General features: G+C 49.9%; 1 protein-coding gene across 1 annotated transcript in view; it reads left to right on the top strand.

Annotated features, from left to right (window-relative positions):
* RPS6KC1 (ribosomal protein S6 kinase C1) overlaps window positions 1-20,610 on the top strand; it is a 316,680-nt gene extending 296,070 nt beyond the window's left edge. Inside the window, exon 16 of the mRNA XM_042925687.1 lies at window positions 20,509-20,610. Coding sequence (XP_042781621.1) covers window positions 20,509-20,582 — 74 coding nt within the window. The 3' untranslated portion in view covers window positions 20,583-20,610. The remainder of the gene's footprint in view (window positions 1-20,508) is intronic.
* The last annotated feature ends 649 nt before the right edge of the window (window positions 20,611-21,259 follow it).

The raw sequence follows: 21,259 nt of genomic DNA, 5'->3' as shown, positions 1-21,259 counted from the left end.
TCTTATTTGTTTTGAATAATAATAAGGGAATAATAATACTAAATGCCCTGACTCCAGGAGGTGGAACATTTCTCAAGCTAGGGCTGTATTTAATTTTGTTTTGGAAACTGCTGAAATTATTCAGCACAAGAGGGCCAAGAGGCACTGTGTTTCTGATTGGGAGTAGGGAAGCTGGAAATAAAACTATTCTTGCTTTGTCAGAGGGGAAGGGAGTCTGATACCTGCATGTGATGCTTACGTCCATGGTGAGATCATACCTGTAAGCTTGAGAGCATGTTGGAAAGTCTTGACTGTAGAGGACAATCCCATTTATTTGAATTTTCTACTAAAATTGGAGTTTGGGGACATTGATCAGTATTTGGACACTAGGGAAGAAGTCTTTGGTGAGTAAAGAACAAAATAGAGTAGCAGAAGAAAAGTTTAATTCCTGCAAAGTAACTACCTTTGTAGCCCCTGTTAGGGTAACTCTGCCAGGCTAACTGGTTGACTGTTTAACTGAGGGGTTGCTAACCTGAGAGGTTGTAAGGGGATGTGCTGTTTCTAAGTTGATGAAGCCACATTTCCTCCAAGGCGATCACACTAGGACCTTCTAATTCAGATCTCTCTCTGAGTAAGCAAAACTCTAGTTAGTGCAATCATAACACAGTTCTCTCTCTATACTATTTGGCCCTTTCAAGGAATTGTAGCTGGTCCCTTAACAGTTTTGTTCTCAGTTTCCTCATCGATAAAGTGGGGGTAATAATGGGTCTTCCTTATGGGACTGCTGGGAGAATTAATTGAGCTAATTAATGGAAATTGGTTGAGCTGTGCCTGGCAGGAAGTGATCAATAAATGCTACTTGTTTATTTAGGTGGCGGCCAGGTACATACGGGTTGCCTCGCGGGACTGCACTGGTACCTCGCTCCTATCTCCGCAACAGTGAGCTTGTGTTTCCAGAGCAGGCGGCAGTGATAGTGAGGAGAGAAAGTTCGCAGGCATGTTAAGACAGGAAATGGGCAACTGACACTTATTGAACCCACGCTATGTAGCATGTACTGCCACACCAGTATTTTATTACTTTAACAAATAATAAATCGATACCAAGTACTAAATGCATGCATGATGAGAAGGGACAGAATATGTCATCTCCTTTAGAGCCCAGGAGAAGTGGAGAATCTTGCCAAGCAGAAGCAGCATGTGAATGAGAGCAATGCACCCTGCTTCCGTGCCCATCCAAGGCTCCACACCTGCAGACCGCCTGCCACGTGCATTCTGGAGAAAACACAGCTTTGAGAATGATTTATGCTGGAATCTGATGGAGCCAAGTGATCCTAGGCCAGGCTACTCCAGACAAGATAGCCCATCAAAAGAAGGTCGAGACCCATTTTCGGTCCTAGGGGAGAAGCATGGCCATGGCCAACTCCCAGGCACTTGGCAGAGGTCAGTTGTGGCATTCAGATGGTCCTATAGTTGTCTAACTTCAGGCCGGTCCCCTGACTTTTCTGAGCCCTACTTGCATTCTCTGCTAAGTGGGGACGATGATACTCACCTTGTGGGACAGACAAGGGTTGGAAGTAATACAACGTGGACAGGATAGTACCCAACTGTTCTAGACTGAACTGTATCTCTCCCGCCTCCAAATTTCATATGGTGAAGTCCTAAACCCTGAGTACCTCCAAACGTGACCTTATTTGGAAATAAGGTTGTTGTAGCTTTGATTAGTTAAGATGAGGTCATAGTGGAATAGGGTGGGCCCCTCATCCAAAGTGACTGGTATCCTTATAAAAAAGGGGAAATTTGAACACAGAGACAACACAAACATGGGAAGCATGTCACGTGAAGGTGGAGGCAGAGATCAGGGTTTTGCAACCATAAGTCAAGGAACCCCAAAGACTGCCAGCAAACCAACAGAAGCTAGGAGAGAAGCATGGAACAGGGTCTCCATCACAGCGCTCAGAAGGAGCCAATCTTCTGACACTTGGATCCTGGAGTTCTAGCCTCCAGGTCTTTGAGACGATGCATTTCTGTTGTTTAAGTCCCATACTTTGTTACTGCAGCTTGAGAAAACGAATATGCCAACCACGAGGAGCCCATCATCATCCTTGATAATTGCCACGGTGGTTTTTTTTTTGCCTCTGATTGCCTTCCTGGTGGCTTTCCCCAAGGCATCCAGCAGGCAACCAGAACCACCATTTGGAAGGATGCACAAAAGGAACGTGCTGGTGGGGGGGGGGGGGGGGGGGGTCGTGGGGGGTGGTGTGGAAAGACCGGTGCCAAGACAGAGAAGTGATGATGATTTTCCCTCCAAGTCTAAATGTCTCCACCACGTGCAGCTCAGCCTGGGCAGAGTGTCTACCAACCTCTCCTTCTTCTCGTGTCCCCGTGCCCATCTTCTGCTCCTCCTCTGCTCACATGTCTGCTTCATGCCCATCTGTGCTGTGGGGTCTTAGAGAAGACTATTTCTCTAAGTCCCAGCAAGGCTCCTGGATCTGCCAAACAAGGATGCCTGGCTTGGCGGAGGGATCACAGAGAATTGTCATGACAACTCCCTAGGCTTGGGAAGCGCTTCTGCACAGTGCTTTCTTCTCCGTTGGCCCTTGGAAGAGTCACACAGGGCAGGGAGATACCTGGAGCAAACGCGGTTTCTAGGAAGGTGGGACTGGGGGCTGGGGGTTGGCAAGCGGCGAGTAACTTTCAAGAGTGAGGAGCAGGAAGCAAGATGGTAGTACTGTGATTTCTTCAAAGTGCTGTGAGCCTGGGGGTGGGGAAGCGGGGACTGGGTCTCCCGGTAAGGCTTGGGAGAGTTCTGGAACACAGTGTCTATTTTTCTTTCCTCCTTTCCCCTTCTCGTTTTGCTCCCTGTCTTCTGCACATTTCCTCTCCTCCTTAGCTGGGTGCTTATGGGGCCAGCCTTATGTTGCACCCGCTGAGTCCTCCCGTTCATCTGGTCTGGTTCCCAATGTGTGATTTAGTGGTGGTGCGTGCCCCGCACACGAGCAGGAGGTGGCGGGAGGGGAGAGGGAGGCGGGGGGAGAACCGTTTGATCTGCTGAAACGCACCTTAAGAGCAAACCCATCCACATTACGGAAGGTATCAGCTGGGTCCTGCCTACAGTTATGTCAAACAAAGTGTGCTGCGAAGTGCCAACTCTCCCTTTGTGCTGTGACACCGAGAGCTGCCAAAAGATATTAAAAAGCTTGCATGAACTAGGTGATGGCAGCTGTAACTATCTAAGTTATTGCCTGGCAGCTGCAGCACTGCCTCACTGCTGCTGGCCGCCTTTCTAGTTGGTTCTCCATTTGTTTGCCCTTTCTCTAGCAACCGAGAGCCCCGAGCCTGCGGTGGGCGAGTGGCCGCCAGCCCCTTGCGCCTGCGGTAAGGGAAGCTTGTGGCCCCGCCGCCGAGGAGGGACCCCCCCCCCCCCCCCACCGGCCGTGACGTGGCTCCTGGGGAGAAGTGGTTTCTCCTGGCCGGGCCCCAAGCCTAGTTCTGCATCGGTCAGCTCGACTTTAAGGAGCCTTGGCCGAGCGGATACACAGAGCAAGTACGCACGCCCAGGCGCAAGCACCAAATGCAGCTTTTTGTATTTGTGTGTGTGGCTTTTTTTTTTTTTTCCTTCCCCGTTGGCTCCGAGTGAGCTAGAACAATATCGCCAGCTCCAAGCCCTGCCAGTCCTACATCTGCTCCCTAAAACCTCCAGCAAATAAGAATACGGTGGGGTTGTTTAACCAACACTTACAATATACACACTTTTCAGCTCCTCTCCCCCTGGGTTGCCCAGGCTCGGAGATCTGGATGCTGGTGGCAAAGGGTTGAGAGATAAGGAGCTAATGATCCCTGTGGGCATCTGTCTCTGAAGCCTCCTTCTCTGGCATGTTGATCTGTGGCATAAAATACATTTCATTGTCATGGGCTTCGGGGAAGGTGTCTGTACCGAGCTGTTTTTTTGTATTCTTCTGTTGAGTTTGGTCTTTTCAGCTGTCTGTTAAATAATTCATACAGCTCATGAAAGTAATATTTCTGGGATGTAGGGGGTTCCATTTTTCCAATTCCCTTTCACTCCATCTTTTTTTTTTTTTTTTTTTTGAAGCGGTTGTGGGGAGAACTTGGCAGGCGTGGCCTGGGTGGTATAATAAAGCCTTCTGTCTTTTCCTCTCACCTCTCCAGCTCAGGCTGGGAGGGCAGGAGGGGTTGTTGACCTTCAGTGGGCCAAGTCAAGGTGAAGGCTGAGGTTGGAGTTTGGTTTTCATCTCAGAGTTCAGCCATAAAGAGATCCAAAGGCATAGGCCTTTTTAAAATTCTTGCTGCGAGGGCCTTTTCCTTCAATATTCTCCCAAATGCTTGCCCAGTGCCTAGCATGGGACTTTACCCCTGGTAGATAATGGCTGTCTAGCAAAATGGATTGAATTGAGGCCATTCTGGAGGAAGGCAGGACTCAGCATTCCTAACCTCTGTTATGATGAAGTCAATCAAATAACCACACTGGCCATTTTGTTTACGTGCACATGTCAGGGTGGTGTTGAGGTTTTGTCAACGCAAAAGCAGTGTCTTGTTCTAGAATGAGTACAACCTTTCCATTCCGGCCCAGCAGAGCCCAGACCTGGGTTTTACGTCCTATAGAGTGCTGGCCTCACTTTTGGCACTGGATTGTGGTTGAGCATTTGTCTATAACCCTGAAAGTTCCCTGAGAGCAACGACCAGGACTGCTTTGCTCATTACTGGAGGCCCAGCACCAAAAGCAATGTTGGACACCTAGCAGGTATTGTCTAAGTGTTTGTTGAATGAATATGTAAAGTTGCGCATGATGTCATATACAACCTTCCGGAAAGTCTGAGGTGGGAGGGAGGTTTGTCAGAGCCTCCCCATCCCGCTGGATGCCTCCTTTGTCCTGGATCTCCTCAGCTCCTGAGGTGTCCTTGAGGAGCTCATGTCTAGGTGCCGTGGCCATAATCTTCTCTCAAGTGTGGGTCTTTGGAAAGGCCCTGAAGACTCAGGCTCTGGAGGCAGGTAACCACCCACTTGTTGGCTCTGTGACCTGGGGCAAAGACTCCATGCCCTTATCAATAAACTCTAAACCCATCTCAAAGAATTACTGGAGTGTGTTATAAACCGAATGTTTGTTTCTTCCCCAAATTCATATGTTGAAGCCCTGACTCCCAGTGTGGCTATCTTTCGAGAGGGAGTCTCCCAGCAAGTAATTAAGGTTAAATGAGGTCATAAGGGTAGGGCCCTTATGCTACAGGGAAGAGGTGCCAGAGAGCTCACTCTTTCTCCTTCTCTGCATGCTCAGAGGAAAGGCCATGTGAGGACATTGTGAGAAGGTGGCCATCTACAAGCCAGGAAGAGAGCTCTCACCAGACACTGAATTGGCTGGAACTTTGATCTTGGACTTTCTAGGCTCCAGAACTGTGAGAAAACAAATGTCTGCTGTTTAAGCCTCCCAGTCTGTGGTATTTTGTTATGGCAGCCCGAGCCGACTAACATTCAATGACATAAAAACAGAAATCTTAGCACAGTGTTTGGTACATAGTCAGGGAAACAGTATGGAAGTCTTTGTCAAGTATTTATGGTCTACCAAGGACACGAGGCTGGGGTGGGGGGAAGGGTGGAGAGAGCAGAGGAACCTCCTTGGCTATATTGGGAAAGGACTGGGAATGGTTTTACATGAACCTGGGAAGGTTGTGGAGGAGGTGGGATTTTAGTGGGCGTGACGATGCTTGAGGTCTTTGGAAGGCAGAGGTGATGGGAGGCCTTTCTGACCCGAGGGACAGACAGACGAAGGCATGGGAAGGGGCGGGGACTTCTATTATTGAGGGCTGACTGTGTGCAAGACCTGTGCTCTGTGTGTCACACACGTCCCTTCACTCAATTCTCTAGTCCCCCCGGCCTACCCATCCAGTAGGTAGCACCACTCCCAGGCTACAGACAAGGCAGGTGATGAGAAGGGCTAGAATTTACTGCACACTTGCAGGTGTCTGGGTACATGTATATTCTCCCTGGGTCCTCACAGCAATCCCATGAGGTGCGTTGTAGCATCATCCTAATTTTATAGATGAGGCCATCAAAGCATAGTACTACGGTTGAGCGTCTGGCTCAAGGTCACGCAGCTAGTGGTGCTGGCAAAGGTATTAGACCGGGCAGGCCAACTGCTGAGGCTGTTTTTCGTCACGTACATTTATGTCTGGGTCAGGCTTTGTGCTTCCTGGGGGCTGAATAAATGGGTCCAGATCCCACACTGGCAGGACTGAGACTTGAATCCAAACCTTTCTGCTGTATCACACTGCCCTGGAGGCAGGAATGTGATCCCCAAATAGTGGGGTCTGCTGAAGGAGCAGCGGCAGTAATGGTAAAAATGGACCAGGAGAGATGATGACGTAGCATAGGGAGAGAGACAGTGTCTGCGCCCCGTGGGGGTGGGACGCGGGAAAGCAGCTGTGGTGTGTGCCGGGCAAAGCGGTGGGGTAATCTTCACAACAGCCCCAGGAGGTTGGTACGATCATTATCCCCATTTTATAGATGAGGAAACTGAGACACAGAAAAGCTAAGAGCCCTGCCTAGGATCACACTAAGTGGCAAAAGGCAGGATTTGAACCCAGATGAGGTGGCCTCTGTACACATCCCTCCTGTTTTGCCATGCTGCCTTCAGTGAAGCCTGGATGATATTACTGGATAACCTGGTGGGGGGGGGGGGTTTATAGGCAAAATAAAGAAGACAGAGGGAAAATATTGCATGTCTCCTTGCTGGCAGAGGACCTGAGAAGGTTAGGTGTCCCCTTTATCAGCGAGGCTGGTGCCAGTACGGGCCTTGGTGCTGCCTCGGGGGTACTCTCCCTGACCCATGCTCAGCAGATTTGCACTGACGACAGTAGACGTCACAGGACTTGTGCACCCTGGTGATGCTTGGGGTGTTTCTAGGAGGCCCCTATTTCACCTCGGCAGATGCCACGGGGCTCTGTGTGGTATGGGAGTGAGCATCATGGCTACTGCCCTCCCTCGGTACTGACCTCAGCTGGTGGCCTTCTGCGAACCACTGTTTCAGATGCTGCCGGGCTTGGAATCCAGCCGGCTCTTTACTAGCTGTCTAACCACGGGCTAGCCTCTCTTCCCTGTGTGTTGGCTTCCTCACCTGTGCAGGGTGGATGGTCATCGTACGTCGTCACGGTGCTGTGGTCGGGGGGGGGGGGGGGGCGTACACGAGGTGCTCAGAGCCATGCTTCATACCTGTTACCCAGTATTAATCCTCATGGCCCTGTTCCCATCCCAGCCGCTCTGGCTGTCTCCATGCTTGTGACTTGCTCGCCACCACGGCGTGCAGGCTTCGCGGCAGCTCTCCTCTCCTGGCATCTCCATCACTGACCTGCTGGGGCCCAGCAGCAATTCTGAATGCACTGGGTGAACTCCCAGGGTCTCCTCCGGGGCCCGGTGGAGCTGTGATCTGTCCGGCTGAGTGGCTGACCGTCCGGCTGAGCTGTGATCTGTCCAGCTGACTGCCGTACGTAAGGGCTGGCTCGGCCCTTCCGTTCCACCTCTGGTTCTTCACGACCGTGGGATTGTTTGTTTTCTCCCGTGTCAGAAGGTGTCACTGTCTTTTTCTTAGCCATCTTTGTAGATGTAACAAGTGAAGTCACCAAGGCCTTCAGACAAAATGAGAAGAAGGGATCCGAAGACAGCTCTTGTATCCTTTTCCTCCCAAACTGCCTCGGTATTAAATAACTATTACTGGAACACCTTTCGTGCCAGGCTCCGGGGACCCAACACAGACAAACTGGACACAGTCCCAGCCTACAGAGAGCTTTCAAGCCCAGGAGGGGGCCCGTAAACCAAATGTGAAGAGGCTGTGGCCGACAGTTAATCCGATGTCCCGGACAAAGTTCTGCTGAGCGGGCTTGTCCACAACAGGTTTGCTGCAGGGAGTTGCGCTCCGTATGCCAGACTGACCGGTGTTTGAGGGAATTGTATAGCATGTTCTGTTTTGGTGTTACTAAGCACATTGCAGGGCTTGGTAAAACCCCTGGATTTGAGTGGTGTAACTTTCATTGCAATTGCCAAGGCTTCCAATTAGCTGTAGGTGGAGAATCCGCTTTGTAAATGGCCCAGTTTTTAGTCTCAGACTGACCGATTCCCACCACTGTGGCTTGCCCACGTCACCCGTGCTGCCTTCTCAGGGACCCCACTTGGCATATCAAATTTGTCCCACCGAACAACCATTATTCATAATGAGCCTACTGTGTGATAGCCACTGTGCTGGGCCTGGGAACTGTAAGCTGAATCAGACACGAGCGCCCAGAGGCTGATGCAGCTCAAAGAATTTGCAATCTTTCCCCGAGAAGTTGGGCATAAACAATTTTTGTAAATCTGTTTTTAAGCGTATTAAGAGAGTTTACTTTTGAAAAGAATCTTCAAATTCAGTGTTTGGATTTTCTGTACACTGTGTGTGTGTCTCGAGGGTGGGGCAATCTGGAACTCATGGTAGCTGAAGCTAAGGATAATTAGGAAGACAGTGGCACAGTGTCCCTTCTAGAATGGAAGGGGCCCAGGTAACTGTCCAATCCAACTGCTGGATTTTTACAGATGAGACAATTCAGACCCCAGGACATGACACGAATGTCTCTGGTGGCTGAACTGGCCAGTGGCAGAGCTGGGGCTCGTGTCAAATGCTCCCGTCTATGTGCCCCGATGCCTTCTTACACGGCGAAACCAGTTGTCCAGGCTTTCTCGTTTCCAGGTTCCCCCCTTCGGTGCAAAGAAACGGCCGTATAACCTTTCCATAAAACCAGACGGGGCTGTTTAATCTCAGGCCAAATTGCCCCCCAAAAGCACTGGTCCTTGGGGACCCGGGTTCTGCCACTCTCCGTCCACTTGGAGCTTTCGTGCAGAATTTCAACCCCGCTGCAGCATTTGGCTACTTGCAATCACTCCGCTCCAAGAGATTGTGTGATGCTGACAGTCCTCTTGTGCCCAGAAATCCGACTAGAGGAGGAAGGACAGATGCAGCCACCACTGCCCTTGGTGGGGGAGGCCATCGAACAGAAGGGCACGAGAGCAGGGACATGGCACACGAAGCCTATTGTCCCGGCCACGGCAGCCCTGGGCACTTCAGCGCCTGTTCTCCTGGGCTGCTACCGCTTGAGGCAGGTGGAGCACGGACGGGCATGTGGCCCTGGAGGCCGCCCCTGCCAACAGCGGCCCCGGTGGGCATGGGGAGCAGGAAAGGGCCTGGCGTGTTCTTCACGCAATTCCTCACTTATTTGGACTAGCAAAGTACTAACTTCGGGAGTTTGACTCTTCTCGCAAACGAGAACCCGAGGGCTTTGGTGAAATGAGGGGCGGACCAAAATCAAGAGCCTTTCTTCAGAGCTCTCAGAAGCTCTTTAAGGGATGACTTAAGATTTTGGCTGTGTCCTCGTCACCCCCAACTCGTCTCTCTGGCTGGGGTCCTCTGCTAGTCCTGGGAAAGGTGATGCCCTTACTGCACGCATTCAGAGCAGAAAAAGGGGAAGGGGCCGCTGGGAAGATCTCGCCGTCATCTGGAAGATGCTGATCTTCAGCTGAGCGCCTGTAAAATGATAACCGGCCTGGCCAGGAGGAGAGGGGACAAAACCAGATAAAAGAAAAGCCCCAAACAAAGAGCGTTCATTTCAGCTCCTCTGTCTTCTTTCAGAGGAAGACTAACTACATGATTGTTGTGAACTAGAGTCAGGACCATGGGGACCAGAACATTCTCTGCTGATTTTCTTTCTTCTCCTTTTTCTATGGAGGGGTGTGTGGAGAAATAGTGGGGGGAAGAGAAACTTGTTGAAGAGAGCCGAGCAAACAATGGCTGGTGAATGCCAAAGCTGGCAGTCAGTGGTTCTTAATGTTTGAATGGAAGTGGCTGGAGCTCGCTTCCCCCCCCCCCCCACCCCCCTCCACGGTCCGTGTTGCCAAGAAAACATGGAGTAGCTGTTTTAAGCATTTACAAATGGTAATGTACCAACAGCTGGTCTCAGTCCAACCGAGCTATTGTAGGGGTATTAAAAAGACAGGCCAGAGTTGGAGATGTACTGCCAACCTCCCTTGCAGAGTTGGGGAACATTTTCCTTGGAAAAAAAAGGTCTTATATTCCTGCAGAGATCGACAGGACGGTTCCTCCCGTGGAGTCAGTGCCTTGCTTGGCAGAGGAGGCCGCGCGGGCAGGCGAGCCAAATGCTTCGGCGACAGGGAAGCTGGGAGTCAGGGGGCTCGCGGCGGATTTATCAGCGCGGCCACGCCGCCTCCCTGCCCGCGGTGCGACGCGATGCGTGTGCGCGTGCGTGTGGACTGGGCCGTCCGCGTGGCCCGGGCCGTGTGGCCTCCCATGGCCGGCGCGTGCGCATGAGCCGCCGCCCCGCTACGCTACGGTCCCCTCCTGCTCCGTGTCTCGGCTGTGTGCTCCAGATCCATCGCGCCTTTCCTTTTTGCTCAGGCCAACGGAGGGAGGAGAAAATCTGAAAACTCGGTCCTCCCTCCCCGCCTCCCACCTCCTGTGCCCCTCGATGGCACAGGGAGGCACCTGAGGGAAGGGCAGCCCACCTTCCCCCCCCCTCCCCCCCCTCCCCCCCGTTCTTTGTCACAACTCCCTCTGTCGGGGGCACTCTTCAGGGTTTTGTTCATCTCAGGAAATTGTAATACGCAGAGCATGCTTCTTCGCTAAATGTAATTACCAGCGGCCCTGTGTTTATGGATGAGGCATGGTGGAAAGTAATAGAAAATGATTATTTTTCGTTCTGAAGGCCTTCTTTATTAGTGGTGCGGTAGGGACGTCAGCTGCCTTCTCTGAATGGCAATGCAATGTTTTGCTTTCCCCAGCAAGATAAACGATCTTATTTGTTGATGTTTGGTGCTTGAGATGACATTTATGTGAAATAAAAGGGACCAAATTAATAATAAAAAAAAATGATTAGCCAGACACAAATGAAAAATGTACATCTCTCCCCCACCCCAGTTAAGTTGTTTGTATTTACATGCTATTCACAAATAATGGCAAAATGCCCAATAGTTGGATGGCAAGGATTTTTTTTTTCTTTTACAATCATATGGCTTGATTCCGTTTTCCAGATCTTGTCTGAGAGCTGCTATTTGAAATAAAAATGTTTGCATCCGTTTCCTCATTAATCCTTCCGTTGTAATACAACCTGCTGCAGGGAAATGGCAAAACAGATGCAACAATGAAAATTAAAAGGGATGGACACTTATCTTGGGCTATAAAAGCTGCTAACCATGTAGGAACTAGAGAGGCTTTTGGACAGAAAATATGGCAAATGATAGAAACAATCATCGGACTAAGAGTTTGCTATTTGGAAAACTCTGGTGGGACATTTCTCTGCTCGTAATGGCTGGAGGATCACTCCTCAGCTCAGTGTACACCAGAGAGAGTGCTTGTCTGCTTTGCCTTGAGGCCTGTCTTCAATATTTGGTGCGTCTACCCATCTGGTTTCTCATTGGGCTGGAATTTTCTCGACACGAAACAAGCGCTTTGCAAAGAGTCTATAGACCTCCTATTTTGGGGGCTCCATATTTCGCTTGGAAATATTGCTTCCTGCCCTCTTGGGAATCAGAGGCTCAGAGCAAAGCTGCACTGACCTTGGTCTTTATTTTTGCAACCAAACACATTGTCTCCTGGGAAGGTGGAAGGGTTTATGGCACGAGTAGGGGTGAGGGAGCATGAGTCCACATTGCTCAGACGACTTGGTGAAAAGGAAGAAGGTTCAAATGCACCTTTTTGGGAATATGTGATACCAATTTACGTCCCAGTCTGGGTTTTTTTCCCCCCTATATAATTGCCTGATGTTACCTCATGCTTCTATTCGACTCCTGAATTCATAGGGATTTGGGGGCGTAAGTAGATTCAGCGTTTTTGTGTGTATTTATTGAGCATCACCTGTTTGCAGTCTGGGCGTAATACACAGAGAGAAAGGCAGAAACATGGTCTTTGCCCCCGTACAGCTTATAAACCTCTTGGCGGAGACCGAATTGGCACAATTAAATAGACATAAAGACAAATAGCCAACCTGAGTGGTGCACACGGGAGTTGATGTGTGGGATGTGGGATGAGAACATGACTCAGGGCAGAAGGTTTATGGTGTTGGAGCCCTGCACGCAATGCCGAGGGCACGAGGCAGTACCACTTGCTGATGGACCAAATAAACCCTGGCCGGTGACCTGGACAAGTGGAGGGGATAAGGGCCCACGCGTGTGGAATGTTTGTCCAAATATTTCATGCTTCCGGTGACTAGCCCTTGGCTTGAGTGACACAATGGAATTAGTTTTGGGTCAGACGGAGATGCATTTCAGACCTATCTAGGAGGTCTGGTGGAGGAACACTAGTGGTAAAGAGGTTCTGCAGCTGGGTTAAGTGTTGGCTCTGACTTGGCCTTAATCTTTCAGTATCTCCGTTCTCAAATCTGTGAAATGAGTAGAATCATAGTGCCCACTTTATGGTAACAATATGAGGGTTAAATTATAGAATATAGCACAGGGCCTAGCACCAAGCACATGCCCAGTAGATGTTAGCATAAACAAAGAACTGTTCTTATCCTCTCGATATATCTGTTTTGTTTTCATTTCTATTCTCGTCTAAGATGCGGGTCCAAGTGTGTGTTAATTGTTCTACTTAGGATCATCATGACGAGGGTGATGCTTCCTTTTTCACTTCAAAGGGAGGCCCACTCCAAATTATGTAGCTGAAGGCAGGAAGCTGGGCCGAATTACCTCTCACGGTCGTTTCTCAGAATCTGGTTCTTGAATCTTTCGAATTCTGCTGCTTCAAAAGCCTTAGCAGGACTTGGCCACAGGGAAGTGTGCCTCTTGGTGAGTGGGTGGGCAGGCAGAGGTTGATTTGGCACAACCCCCAGGACAGAAAAAGTCCCACTGATGATGTAGTTGGGAGCCTGGTTCAGTTGAAAACCTGTGGAAGCATTTTTGTCAGCAGAACCGGTGATCTGCTCCCGGTGCTGCCGAAACCCGCATTACTAGGCAGGAACTCAGTAGCCCAGTGTCAAGGTGTGAGGACTGGCGAATGCAGCAGAGGGACCAAGCTGGTGCTGTGCGAGCAGAGATGGATCAGAGGGCGGGAGGAGGAGGGTCAGGGCCGGGGACATGGCTCTTGTCAAGCTAAACCTTAGGGTAGGTCCTAGCGTGGCGTCCTCGTTCATCACTAACTTGGGCGTGAGCATTGACAGTTACACCCAAATTACAGCCTCGCAAATGTTGATAGGTGTTAATAATGAGCTCCTCGAGGGAAGCGCCACAGCTTACCCATCTTTGTATTTGATTTCAATGGCACTTGCACTTCCTGGCCCAGAGTGGACTCTTGCTATCGGTTATTAGGTGGTTGACTGTGTGAGCACTTCGCGTGTGTGCTGTGCAGAGGAAAACTGCTCCCGGAGACTGGTGTTTTCTTGCCAAGTGTGCCTCCAATACCGATGTGGCTAGAAAGAAAATTCAGGAATTCTGATTTGGCGTTCATTTCGTTGGGCAAGTGAGTCATTTCTAGAACAAATTTCTGTGCCTTACGTGTGGATGTCAGCCTTTGAAAAGGCTAGCCGGATCTTTCTTTTCCTTTCTGGGAAGGGAAGGATATGTGAAATTCAATGACATCTGCTGAAATTCAAACATATTTTTATTTATTCATGGCCATGATCAGGGCAGAACCTCTAATTTCAACCAATAATTAGACTTGACAATAGATGTGGAAATAAAACATTTTTGCTGAATTCACTTGTCATTCCTCCCTGCTGTAGCTGGTGTAACCCAGATGTCAGCTGTCCCCTTATTTTTCTCTTGGAGCTCCCTCTCCCTCAATCCGTTCATACTAATGCTTTAGTGAGCCTTGTGGCATTTACTCAGGGTTCCGTGGGGGAGACACGGAGAGAGGGCCAACACTGCATTCTTCACAGTCACCCACTTAAGTATCTCCTGAGGTCCAAGAACAGTTTTCTAAAGGCATTTTTATTGCTGCTCTACCGAGACTCTCTTTTTCTTTCTCGTCCCACATACCCAGAGCAGAGGCTTCAATCCTGCACCCTCTCTGCCTCCACCCCCAACCTCCAATCCCTCTCCTTGCTACTATTCCATCATTTATTTCATTCCCAGTTGAATGCCATCCTTCCTGCTGCCGTTCACGGCCAATTTAAAGACTTCCAGAGCAAAAGCCCCACCGGCCTTTGCAACTTGACTAACAGTCCTTCTGGAAAGACTTGGAGAATTGCCATTTTCCACACTGATCATACAAGTGTTTATTTAGGCTTTTTTGCTCTGTGGTCCTTGGAATGAAAGTAAGGATTCTGAGATGGCCATATCTGTAGAAAGTTGTTGCTGGCCTTTTCCTGAGCTTTTCAGGGGAGTGACGGGGCAGAAGCTAGAAGGTAGGGAGATGGGGGGTGAATGGGAGGTGACGAAGCAGAGACAGTGGGAACAGATGATACTTTCAGGATGTTTCCTTGTGGAGAGGAGAGAGACGGAGCAGGATGAGGGTCAAGAGAAATTTGTTCCACGAAAGAGGGAGATGCCAGCGCATGTCCAAAAGGTGATGAGAAGGAGGAAGTAGAGAGGAAGAGGCTGAGGATTAGAGAAAAGAGGGGATACTCACGGAACGATGTCCCTGAGAAGGGGGGAGGACATAGGGCGCGGAGCACCGGAGGAGGGTCTAGCCACAGAAGAACACAGATGCGTTGGGAAGAGGGAGGGCAGAGGGTACAGGGCTGCGGACAGGTGGGCAGTGGGGCTGGGTGGACGGTGACCTCATGGTAGGCTACGTGAGTGCAGTCTGAAACTCTTTCCAGGTAGGGGCTATGCTGTTGGTGGTGGTTGTTATTTACCACGTGTGTTCCCGGGGCCCACCTGCCAAGCTGGTCTGCAGGCTCCCTGTGGACAAGCGTCTTCTCCGTGGGCTGCCGGATCCAGCTCCTGCTGGTGCTGATTGTTAAATCTTTAGGAAGTTTGCAAGCCAGTCGTTAAAGCGCTGGTAGCATGCAATCAGCCGTGGAGAGAGAGTGTGTGCTCTACGGAAACTGGCAATGACTACAAATCAGAACCTTTTCTTTCCCTGGAAAGCTGGTTCTTAAACATTCAGCAGCACACCATTGCTTTCAACTCTGGTGCTCACCGTTTGCTGCACCGCTTGACCTGTCCACCTTGTTGAGCGCGCCGCCCTGTACCTCCTGGAGTGCACGTGACGGCGTTTCTCTGCCGGGCCTCAGTTTCCCCCACTGTTCTCGGGTCTTTGCAGCCTGCAAGACCAGGTGGAAATAGAACACGTGTGGAGGGTGCACTGAGAGGGTGCACGTGGGGGCACATCGCTGAGGGAACGGCCACCGGGGTGTTCATACCGTTCTGCAAGAGACGTTCCCGGTGGCAGTGCCGTGACTCTCTCTACCCACCGGCAAGGGTGGCAAACTTTGGCTTTAATTATTTATTTCTGTGCCTGCAGGCCGACTGAAGAGGGATTTTCCCATCCCTCTCAGCTCCATAAAACACCTGCACGGAAGCAAGCCGTGCGGCTGTCCGGTTGCTGTGGATGCGGGTGCTGTCAGGGCCTTGGAAGCTTGTAACTCACCAGCAGAGCAGCTGGCGCAGGCTTCCAGGAGAGGCTCTGGTCTTCCCGGGTCCAGAGCACTGCGGCGGGGCTTGCCTCCCCCCGCCCCTCCCCCTGCCGCAGCTTCCCACAGCTGCTCCTGCCCCGCTGCCTTTGGCCAAGAGCAAACATTGGGGGATCTGGAACTCAGGACCTGAGATGTCACGGGTCTACAGTCCAGGGAGTGTGATGAAGCGGAGAGGGCCCCAGCTTCGGAGTCTTACAGGCCTAGGGTTGAGCGTGGGTTCTGACAGATAACACCCCAGTGACTTTGGGCAAGGTATTAAATCGTCCAGCCTCGGAGTTCTCCTCGGCAAAGGATTTAGTGCGATCATGTCTGCAAAGAGTCTGGCATGTGCTAGGGTCTTAAAGTGTTGGTTGAAGGGCCGGTGTGGGACTGAGGGCGATTAATTAGGGATTCAGTAATTCCCTGACTCTAGGAAAGCCCCTGGACTGCTGCTCTCCTCTGGTCGCTAGTCACTGACACTTCCAATGATGCCCCACGTCTATATGCTTCCATCGCATGCTGGCACTCAGTATAAGGGTGGGCACGTTTGGGGGCACCTGGGTCGCTCAGTCAGTGAAGCGCCTGACTCTTGGTTCTGGCTCAGGTCACGATCACACGGTTCGTGAGCTCGAGCCCTGCGTTGGGCTCTGTACCGACAGTGCAGAACATGCTTAGGATTCTGTCTTCTCCCTCTCGCTGCCCTTCCCCTACTTTTTTTCTCTCTCTTTCTCAAAAGAAAGAAACTAAAAAAAAAAAAAAAAAAAAAAAAAAAGAAGGATGGACACATTTTATGGTGCTGGAAACCAAGCAGGAGGTGAGGTAGGGAGCAAGAGCTGAAAGCAATGGTGTGCTGCTGAATGTTAACAACCCGCTTTCTGGGGGAAAAACCTGATTTGTAGACATTGCCAGTTTCCGTAAAGCACACACTCTCTCTCCACGGCTGATTGCACACTACCAGCGCTTTAACGACTGGCTTGCAAACTTCCTAAAGATTTAACAATCAGCACCAGCAGGAGCTGGATCCGACAGACCACGGAGAAGATGCTTGTCCACAGGCAGCCTGCAGACCCGTTTTGCAGGTGGGCTCGGAAACACACGTGGTAAATAACAACCACCACCAGCAGCAAAGCGTTTAAGAATAGTTATAAAGCGGCACAAGGCCACGCAAAGAAACCATTTACATTTGAGAGTATTCCATAAACGGAAGGATCAGAGCTGAGTCAGGCTGGCATTCCAGATGAGAAGGACCTCGACGGAGGGAAGGTAGATCTTTCAGAATGGGAAAATGGCATTCATAAAAGCTCAAAAGAGAGGTCTAGAAAATCCAGCTCAGGAGTGGGTTGGGAACATCACAGAGAAAGAGCAGATGATGAGTTGGTGGCCTGGATCCTGGGCTCTGCGGTCTGAGAAAGGCGGTTTTGAATCCCGGTTCTACCGCTAACATAGGAGATTTATGGCCCTAATTCATAAAATGGAGATGCCATCTACCTTCTAGTGATGTTGTGAGGGTTAGAGATAATACAGGTAGAACGTTGGCTCAGTGCCTGCAGTTAGCGAGGGCTCGATGAATGGCGGTCATTAGTGTTGCCGTTTGCCTTGTCTAGCTTTTCATGCCCCAGTGTCCCTGAGTGTCCTACATACCCAGTGCAGGCCACGGCATGTCCCGGGAGCCCACCTAGAGTACTCTGTCTGACCAATGACATGCCTCCGGGCCAAGGCTGGACAATAGGGCATTTTCGGATTGTTCTCTGTCCCTGCCCTTCCTGACTCTGGTGTCATGGGGCAGCTTTGAGAAGCTCTGGTGTCACTACCTTCTCTTACATGGTGGAACCTGTCACCTTGAGGCTGCTGTTCCCTGGGCCCCCTTTGTCTGCTCATCCTGTCCTCTAGGCGGGAGCATCAGGGAAGCTGCTGGCATATGGGGATCCTTTGGTTTGTTCCATTTATGTTTACTGAACACCTGGGCCTGGCAGTGTGCTGGTCACTGAAAAGCAAGATGAATAAATGGAGCATAGTTTGGCCCTCAAGGTCCCAAACGGTGGTGGCAGTGAGGGTGCTCAGCTGTGTTAGTGTCTACATGTCAGGACAAAGGAGCACATCTATACCACAGCGGACTTGGGCAAAGCCTCCACCTTAACCTGGACATCAGGCCAGTTTGTGGGACGTGTCAGCAACTCCGGAAACCCTAAAGCCTTCCACAAAGCCCTGTATAAATTCTCAAAACACAAATCCTTTAGAGCAAGTCAATGTGAAATCTATCTTCATCTTTTGAGTAAGGGGTGCCGGAAGTGTCCAACACATCAGATAAGATGTTGCTACCAAATGGTTGGGGACTGCGTCAGGACAGCAGGTCCCAAACGTCACCCGATGCCCTCCCCCATTTGGATGGATGACTCTGCTGCACGTGAGCCCCTGTGTGGCCCTTTGTTCAGGTGACCCAACTCTGACATCAGTTAGTGTTTTGCAGATGACTGTACCCCTGCTCTTTCTTCTCTCTCCCACTTGTCTCATTTGTTGTCCTATTTCCCTCCCTCCCTCCTCCTCCTCCTACTCCTTCTTCTTTTTCTTTGTCTTCTTCTTCTTTTTTTAAAATTCTTCTCTCAAACCTTCAAGGGGCTCTTATAGGCACCAGTTAGACTCTCTGGTTTTAGGGTTAAAGAAATTGCTCATTCTCAGTTAAATTTGTGATGCTTTTCAATCTGTAGAACAAATTATTGGTTCCAATTTACTAGCATTCCATGGAGAAGGATGGTCTGTCAGCAACAAGGAGAGTTTTAGAAAGGTAAGAAATCTGAGGTTTGAGGGGAGGGGTGCTGAGGCTAGTATAGGAGTCAGGAATGCACACGCACGTGTGCACACACACACACACACACACACACACACACACACAGACAAACACACATGCTCTCTGAGTTAGGGCAAAATCAGCAGAATCTAGGTAGGCTGGCAGGTGATCTGAAATTCTGGAGGTCAAGACAGAGGGGTAGAGAAGAAACCAGAAAGGAATTTAAGAACCAAATGGACTCAAGCTTCAAAGGGTTAGGCGGAGTAACTGCTAATTGGGAACCAAAGGGACAGGGGCAGGGCCAGGGGAAGGAGAGGTTATGATGTGGATCCATGCTCTGGGGAGAATTTCATGCCAGTCTGGATCCTCAATGCAGTAGAAATTCTTTGTGTTTCCTGCCAGGGCAATGCTAGGGCAGTTCTAGGGGACATCGAGATGAGCACAATGGTAAAAACCTATGAGAATGCAAAGAAATTGTCACCGGCTTCTGACTTTTATGTCTGACTGACTGTTCAGGTTGGTGAGTGACCGAACATTTTTGGAGTGACCTGCCATGCTTTGGCCAGAAATACAGCTCCGTCTGTGTCACATTGGTGGGGACATGCACCCTGAGCTGTGTTTTCATTAGTGGGATGGGTTGTGCTGAGCCGCTCGCACTTCCTTCTCGGTGGGATTATGACCCAAGACGTATGCTTGTGACACTGGATTCACAGGACTCCCTTCATGGATTTATTTTAAAACTTTTGGGCTTTGAAACTGGTATAATTGTTCATGTTTTCTTCTTTCCTTGACCATTCAGAATCAAATCGCGGTCCATTTCTTAGTGTGTACCTCTTAGAGCATCATTTTATTTATAATTCACTTTTGGGCTCATCCTGTTTTCTTCCCTTATATTTCCCTCACTTATCTTTACTAATTTCTCTGTGTATGTAATCCACCTCAGTTCTTTTAGAGATCACACTTAGAGGTAAATAAAAGTGATCCTATAATGTTTTGCCTCTACATTGAATACATGTGTATCGAGAGCCCATAGAATGGTTTGCGAATCCTTGAAATCTCAACAAACAATATTGAGAGCTCTCAGGGCTAGATTTCAATGAAAAGGTAAATGGGTGCCCTCAAGGAGATTCTAGTCCCAAGTCATAGATAAAACTGATCGATTCGAGCTAACAGAATTGTTCAGGTACAGGATTATAGAGGTAGTATGAATGGAAAAGTTTAGCTTGGTCCTAAACCCATTTAGGAAACATTATTGAATACCTACAATGCTTGAGGCACCGGATTATTTCCTGTGGTAAAGCCGTTGGGCCACACAGACAATATACATCTTGGTCATGGCAAGGGTGTGGGCTGGGCCAGCTCTCTGGAGGAGGTGACTTGTGAGAGTGTGCTAGCAGGACAAGAGTAGACTAGAGTAGATCTTTGGAAGCTGGAAGACGCGAGCCTTAGCCATTGTGAATGCTTTGAGTGCCTCCGGCATTTTCTTCCTCATCTATCATAGAAGGCTTTTTGGTCAGGTTAAGGAGGTGAATGTTCCCTCCAAAGACTGCTTAAAGTCCCAGATTTTTTTCTGCTTGTAGGCAGTACAATTTGCTCTGATCACCTTCCCCTGCCTCTGTCACCTCCTTTTACACGCTGACCAGGTCTTGAGCCAGACAGCCTGTGGGCCAGTAGGTACACCAGGCAGCCAAGCCTCACCTACCTATTGCCATAGAAGCCCAGCTATGAACAGCACTAAGATGCCCATCGCTGTTTGGAAGAGGGGAGCCAGGGCGGGCCAAGACGGCAGATGGCTAAGAGCGGCATGCTGTTTTCGGGCCCCTCTACCTTTGTTACTGGTGCCATTTGAAGCTGCTGGTTACTGTTTTTAGCTTGGCTGTCCATGGGCTTGAGGAGGGAGCTTTGGTAGTCACTCAGGAATGCAGGGTATTTTTAGCGAAGAGATTCTGCTTCAGGCATGCGCATTGTGTTTCTCCAATGTCAGGCGCGGTAGAAGAGGGCTGGCCACTGGAAACTTGGGGGATCAATCAGATTGGCTGAGAAACTCACAGAAAAAAGAAGAAGGGGGGGGCAGTCACGTATGATCAAGACCCTCTGGTCCGCTGGGATTTTATTTTTAAACCTTGTCTCTTCATTCCTCTTCAGAATGCTGCCCAGGTGAATCAGAGGTAGACCCCAGGAAGGAAGAAAGGGTGGGAGAGAAACTGCCCTGGGGTTGAAGAGCTCCCCAACAGAACTCCGAAGCCGTGGAAACCACACGTATTGGGCCCGATCACGAAAGAACAGGTAGTAGTGAGATGAACACTCACTGAGACATTTTCTCGAGCTTGAAATCAATTGGTAGTGATTTATTTTTTAACGAACTCACGAGAAAGATTGAGTGAAACGAGTGTTTGCCCAAGCACGCCTTCTCCTCGCTCTAGCGGCGTACGATTTTCACAGTGGCTACGAATCGTCTAGCTGAACACATTCCTTTCCTTCTCTTCCCCGACTGACATCCCCGCCTCTGCCTCCTTCAGAGACGGGGAAATCTGAAGGCCAGGGAGTTTCAGTGACTTGTTCAAGGTCATACTAGTTTGGGACTGGAGCCCAGGTGTCCAGATGCCACATTGCCTGTTTTCTATATTATTTCTATATGGCCTGTGTTTATTGTATTGTTGGGAATATCTCTGTTGTCTACCTTTTGTTCTTATTTTAATGAAAACATTACACGGGAACTTAAAAGGCTGCCCGAGAGAGAGGTAGGCGAGGATCATGCTTAGCGTCTGGGAATTACGAGAATGTTTTAGCTCCTTTCCCGGCTACTTTTGTTTGTTTTCTTCTGTGCAGTGTAGCTCCCATTGACTGAGCACCCAAGGCACTGTGTTGGGTGTCGCCACGTGGATTATTTTGCGAA

This window comes from Panthera leo, chromosome F3, assembly GCF_018350215.1.
Source record: "Panthera leo isolate Ple1 chromosome F3, P.leo_Ple1_pat1.1, whole genome shotgun sequence".
NCBI lineage: Eukaryota > Metazoa > Chordata > Mammalia > Carnivora > Felidae > Panthera > Panthera leo.
Note: the sequence above shows the minus strand (reverse complement) of the source record. Positions and strands in the feature narration are given on the sequence as shown.